The 6,866-nt window shown below is 31.2% G+C and overlaps 1 protein-coding gene across 1 annotated transcript; it reads right to left on the bottom strand.

Moving 5' to 3' along the window:
* Window positions 1-468: 468 nt before the first annotated feature.
* On the bottom strand, window positions 469-3,126 carry LOC133031102 (uncharacterized). Its single transcript, XM_061104418.1, has 3 exons — window positions 2,898-3,126; window positions 2,603-2,708; window positions 469-1,112 (listed from the first exon to the last, which is right to left on the bottom strand). The coding sequence occupies exons 1-3, from the start codon at window positions 2,928-2,930 to the stop codon at window positions 967-969; spliced, it is 285 nt and encodes a 94-aa protein (XP_060960401.1). The 5' UTR covers window positions 2,931-3,126; the 3' UTR covers window positions 469-966.
* Between the last annotated feature and the right edge of the window lie 3,740 nt (window positions 3,127-6,866).

Genomic DNA, 6,866 nt, shown 5'->3' with positions numbered 1-6,866 from the left:
AAAATATACCTCGAATAATTACATCTTAATAAAATATGTACATATGTTTTGTAAATTTATTTACATAAAATTAATAATTTTATTTCAAATTGTAACATATGTATTACCATTATATTTACTCTAAAATAATTCTATTATAATATAGTATTAATAATTATTTATTGTTATTATTGTTACATTGATATTTTTTAGTATTTTAATTTTTTTTTTCTGGTATAACTCTATTTAGTTATAACCTCTCAATTAGAATATAATTTGCTTGGTCCCAAATCTATTCTTGAATAGAGGTTCTACTGTATAAAGATTTTTCTTTTTTAAAAATAAAAAAAAAATTATTAATATTCTCCCAAGATAGGTTTGTTAGAGAGATATGTGGCTAAGATAATTTTTTTAATTTAAAAAGAGATTATTAATATTTAAAAGATTGTTTAATTTTTTGGGTTTAATTATTGGGTTTATTTGTTAACGTGAGATCAAACTAATCGTTAAATTTAACAGAATATTCTTTTACTTTTAAGTATATTCTGTTAAACCAAGAAATACCTATCTAGTATATTATGTGACACATCAATTAATTTGAACATTTTAAAAAAAAAATAAAAAACTGTATAGATAATTAATTTTTTAATAAATAAAAAATTAATTCACTGTCAAACTTAAACATTCATATATGTACATACGAAAGAGAGGAGTAATAAAAAAGCAACATACATAATAATAAGGGGGACCGCGTAATAATTAATGATGATATGAAACTTGTTTGTATGAATTTTCATGTGATGACTGATCTCTCCCTGTAGATGTGGTTTTGGCTGGGCTTGGAGTCATGATAATAATTACATGTAGAGAAATTTAATATATATATATATATATTCACCAACCAGAGCACCAAGAGAGAGAGAGAGAGAGAGAGAGAGAGAGGGTGAGATCGTTTTCGAGTGGCATATATATATGATATATGTGTTATTAGTCGTCGGAATCTTTGGATGAATCAGAAATCATTTTCTGTATCATTTGGCTTGTCTCTTCCTCAGACATTTTGTCTTCTTTGCTTTGGGATTCTGTGTATGCCTCGAAGAATTCTTTGTTCTCTTTCTCTAATTCATTCCACACTGCACATCTTAATCTCTACCAATTAATAATTAATACTACTCACAAAACATATATAAACATATATCTAAAATTTGTCATACTGAATTAGTTTTCTCTTCTTTTACGAGCATTTCCTCTAATGCAATAAGCTGTTTAGCATAAGTATTTAGTATTTTTTTTATAATTTTTATTAAATTAAAATAAATATAATACCAATATTAAATTATACTAATAATGATATTACATTTTTAAAAAATGTTAAGCAATTTTTAAACTATCAACAGTGAAGCCAACTTATTTTTTGTTACTTTTTTCTTTATTTTAAATTTATATAATATTTATAAAAGTATAAATGAATTTTGAAGATATTATATCATATAAAAAAAGTACACTCCTCTCGTTTAAGAAAAAAAAAATTCTCAATTTAAATCGTGAGTATCTGCCACTATATATGGTACAATTATCATCATACATGTGCACCTTATAAATATATATATATATATTATCAGTTCTAAACAAAATAGATCTAACGGCTCTATTTATTTCTTTCCTCTATTCTTTCGTATAATTACTGTGTACTAGAGTAGAGTAGTGCCGTGACACATTTGAAAAGCTTATAAAACATTTTTTTTATCCTAGCTTACCTATTTTTAAATGTCACATCAGTACATATTACATTTTCTTTATAAATATTATTGTTGTTGTTTTGATAATAAAGTTTTTGTATTAATCTAATATATATCAACATAACCACTAATAATTAGAAAAGAATAAAAAGAAGATGTCTTTTTTGAGCAGGAATAGTGATTTATATTCATGGTATACATCATTGCATATTATGCCCATGATCACATATAAATACATTAATTTATACACTGGCACCAAGTTGTTTGATTATTGTGAACTAGTACACTATTGAATTCCCTCGATATTTTGTTTGTTTATATGTTTATTACTATGATTAAATTAATGATCTGTATATAGAAACAAAATTGACATGTTACTTGGTCTAGCTATATATAGCTACAGTTGCATAAAAATTATCGATCTACATATATTAATTAAACAATTATGCTTATATATTAACATGGTTACGTACTAAAAATTAGTTAATTAAAGGTTCGTTCAAGCAGATCAGCTTGGTGCTATTATATTTTATAATAAATTAGCTACATACTTGATGTGTTCTTCTTCACCAACTGAAAAACTTGTGATCAATAACAGCTTAGTTATTCAGCTGGTATATTTTTAACTGAGCTTATGAAATGGCATGTGAGATAATTTTCTCTATAAAGATGTTTGAAAATTGACCTCTGATCTTAACCCAATATAATATATATAGCCAGCTAGGTTGGCATATGATGGACTTTTTATTTCTCTGTTCATAGAGCAGTTTGAGTTGCCTTTGTGCTTGTGAAATTATATTTTCTTATTACGTTGAGTTGCATGCATGCACAACTCATAATTAGAAAAATAGATGATTTGAGCATTGAGGAAAGAAACTAATTACCTGTGGATGTGATGACAGGCTTGATATTTGCATGTTTGGACAGGGCTTCCATGCATTCCTCTTTACTCATACGAAAAATCAGGCACTTCTCTATTAGGTGTTGCACCTGTACATGCATATATTTAAGTATATATATATAACCACATACATAATTGCATGCATAGCATAATTTTATGTACGTATATATATACCAAGTGATCACAGTCAATATATCAACAAAGTAATCACGTATTTTATTACCTATATATATACATATAATGAAAGTTTTTATTGATAAAACTATTAATTAACTTACCATGTGTATGTATGAAGCTGAAGAATCTCCCATGACCACTCTATATATTTGTCTGTGATCTTAAGTAGTATTAATATTCTTCTTTCTTTCTTATTTTTTTTATCTCTAGCTCTTTAACTTTAACTTCAAAGAAAAATAAAAAGTGAGGAAGAAGAAGAAGAAGAAGAGAAATGAAATTTTCGTTGTGGGATTTGAAGAGGAACAAGATTGAGATATATAAAAGGGGAATAGTATAAGCAAAAAAAGACATATAAAAGGGAGAAGAGAAGGTGGTATGGTGGGGCCAAGTTCCCACGTGGGAGATAGATGATAATTGGTTGAGAAGGGATTAGAGGAGATTTGTAAATTACCATTTCTGTCTTATAGGACTGCCATTTAGGCATCTCCCTCCCACGTGATTAGTGGGGCCTTTCTCTACCCAAAATACCCAAACGGACAAACTTTTAGCAAGCAGATGGCTAACTCCTATTCATAGCTTACATTACATTACAACATTACATCTCCTTTTTCATTTTTTTGTCTTTAAAAATAATTATTTAAAAAAAAAAACTATCTCATTATCATGTACCAAGCCAATTAATTACCCACTTCATCTAACAAAACATCACGTTAAGAATTATTAAAGTCATGCATATATATTTTATTTTTTATTCTTTGTTATTATGTTACATATGCAACCATACAAAATTTGCCCATACTGTATTATGTGATGTTGTCAATATATAATCTTTCATATAGGCCATATAACAAAATATTGGAAAATGTTAAGGGGTTTTAATGATGGATCCCTTCGAGTTTTCGATATCCAGATACTTTTAATTTAAAAATTTTGTATGAAGGTGTACAACATATTTAAAATATCATGCAAATTTTTGAAAAATTAAAAAAATTTAATCGTGTCGAAAAGTAAAATTCAAACAATTTGTTATACGCGTGTCTTTTTTATTTTATATACAAAATATACAATTTAAATCTTATTTTCTACATTATAAATTATTTCAAATTTTTCTATTTACAGAGTATCTCAAATAATTAAAATATACACTATTATAAATATCGAAAATAAGGAAGGAGTACTATAAAATTGCACCCTCTAAAATATTATAAATATAAATATTAATGGTATTACCTATTAATGGGTACGTAATAAATAAATTTAACTGTAAATATTAATTTTAAAAATATTAAACCATTAGATCTTGGTCCGATAGCGAATAATAAAAAAAAAATTTGAATTTCTATACTTAATTAATTTAGCTACTTAATTAAAAAATATATATATAAAAAAATGTCTTTTTTACACTATATAATGTTTATATGTAAAATATTAAAATTGAATTCAACTTTTTTTATCATTTTTTTGCCAAAAAACTTTCTTTTTATTATTTTTTTTTTCAGTTGATGGACCAATCTCAGCCCATATAATGTAAAAATAAGAAATTTTTCTAATTAAATAAAAAAATTAATAATAAAAACTAAAAAATTTTCTAATATTACCCATTAATAATACTCATTAAAAGTGCACCCTATATATACACATGTACTTGCCAAGAAATATGCTAATGAACATGCCAAGTACTACAAAGAAATGACATAGTGATTTAATTTAATAAATACTAAGTAATTATAAATTATTTATAACATTGTCATATCGATAAGCTGTTGAGTACTTTAAGTGAAGATTTAATAAAATCAATATTGAAGGGAAAACTCAGCTCAAAGGTCTGAGCAGTAGATGATTTCATTATATAGAGAATTGGGGATTACAGAGAGAGGTACAGAGTACCTATACAAACATTACACGTGTAAAAAAGGAATATACTCAGTACACAATAATAACAGAAAGTTGTTAGCCAATAATGATTGCAAAATCATTATTGGGATTCCCTCATTCTAGTATTCTTTGAGATTGCCAGCTCATCATTCAATTCCTTTGCATCATTTTCTTTAACTCCACCCCTCAAACGAAATGGGGACTGTGTGACATTGAGTTTGGCAGTAAGAAACTGGAACCGAGTAGGAGTGAGAGCCTTTGTAAGACAGCCGGCTATTTGATCATGAGATGGCACATATCGAATTTCCAACTTCTTGTCAAGTACCTTGTCCCTGACGAAGTGCACATCCAGTTCTATGTGTTTTGTTCTAGCATGATAGACAGGATTAGAGGCAAGTGCACTTGCACTTTGGTTGTCACACCATATCACGGGAGTGGCTGAGCATTTGAAGTTCAATTCCTTTAACAGTTCTTGTAACCAGGACAATTCTGCAGCAAGATGAGCAAGTGCTCTATATTCCGATTCCGTGCTGGAGCGAGCCACTACAGTTTGCTTCTTGGATGACCAAGAAATCAAAGAATCTCCGAGATAAACACAGTATCCTGCCACTGATTTTCTGTCATCAGGACAACATGCCCAGTCGGCATCCGAGAACCCAACAAGAGTGAGATTCACACTAGGAGCAATGTGAAGACCATGGTGCATTGTCCCTTTAAGATATCTCAGTATTCGTTTTGCTGCACCCCAATGCACATCAGTCGGTTGCTTGAGAAACTGGCTGAGTTTGTTGACGGCAAAGGAGATGTCGGGTCTGGTGTGGCTAAGATATTGTAGAGCTCCTATTACACTTATGAACATGGTTGGTTGGCTGAGAGGAGTTCCATCCGAAATGGACAATGCCTTCCCAGCTGTCATAGGAGTTACACTGGGTTTAGTATTCTCAAGTTTGGCCTTCTGTAACAGTTCTGCAATATATTTCCCTTGAGATAAATAAATGCCAGTGTTGTCTCTAAACACTTCAATGCCTAAGAAATATTGAAGTGGCCCGAGATCCTTTAATGAGAAAGTCAGATTGAGTCTAGAAATGAAAGCATGAACTTCTTTTGAGTTGTTTCCCGTGACCACTATGTCATCGACATAAACAAGGACCAACACAACATGCTTCGGTTGTTTCATCATAAAGAACGAAGAGTCAGCCTTTGAATTCTCAAATCCCCACTGTATAAGTGTCATTCTTAGTTGGTCATACCAAGCCCTCGGAGCTTGTTTCAACCCGTAGATTGACTTATGAAGCTTGCAAACATGGTGAGGTTTTTGAGGGTCTTCAAAACCCTGAGGTTGAACCATGTAAACATCTTCATCAAGAGTTCCGTTTAAGAAAGCGTTGTTGATGTCCACTTGTCTTACTTCCCAATCATATGCCACGGCTAAGGTGAGAACAACACGAACCGTGGCTGCTTTAACAACGGGACTAAAGGTCTCTCCAAAGTCCACACCGGGTCTTTGGTGAAATCCTTTAGCAACTAGGCGGGCCTTGAGTCGTTGGAAGCTTCGATCTGCATTATATTTGACTTTGAACACCCACTTACAGCCAACAATATTGTAAAGAGCTGAGAATGGAACCAAGGTCCAGGTCTTGTTTCGAATTAAGGCAAGAAACTCAGTCGACATAGCCTTGTTCCACCCCTCATGCTGAAGGGCAGCAGCCACTGAAGCAGGTTCAAGAAAATCAAGAGAGAATGTTGACTGACCAAGAAACGTTCGAGGTTTAAAAATACCCGCTTTGCCTCGAGTAATCATGGGATGTGTAGGCTGAATTGGTACAATAGTAGCCGTGGGATGTGCTGGTTCTGTGGCAATGTTGGGAGAGGTTGGAATCTCATTATCTGTGAGCAGGTCAGTATGTGGAAATGGAATAGGAGAGCCAACAATATGAGGAGAAGAACTTACAGATTGTTGCTGAGAACCCGAGGGAACTGGTGTTGCAGGAACACTTGAAGATGGTCTCGAGGAGTGATCTGTAGTAGGAGAAGAGGAGGAAATATTATCAACAACTGGGAGATTGAACCAAGTGAGTGGAGTTGTCATGGTAACAAACTGTTCAGACTGATAATTGTTGAGAAAACCTTTGGCAAAAGGAAATTCACTCTCGTTGAATATGACATGCCGAGTGATGTAAATCCTCCCATGAGGA

This window comes from Cannabis sativa, chromosome 1 (assembly GCF_029168945.1).
Source record: "Cannabis sativa cultivar Pink pepper isolate KNU-18-1 chromosome 1, ASM2916894v1, whole genome shotgun sequence".
NCBI lineage: Eukaryota > Viridiplantae > Streptophyta > Magnoliopsida > Rosales > Cannabaceae > Cannabis > Cannabis sativa.
This window is presented reverse-complemented; position numbering and strand designations above follow the sequence as displayed.

Coding starts and splice junctions, on each gene's coding strand:
- LOC133031102 (XM_061104418.1), bottom strand. CDS start 2,930: ATGGGAGATTCTTCAGCTTCATACATACACATG. Junction 2,709..2,897: donor CAGCTTCATACATACACATG/GTAAGTTAATTA, acceptor ATGCATGTACAG/GTGCAACACCTAATAGAGAA. Junction 1,113..2,602: donor GCCTGTCATCACATCCACAG/GTAATTAGTTTC, acceptor TAAGATGTGCAG/TGTGGAATGAATTAGAGAAA.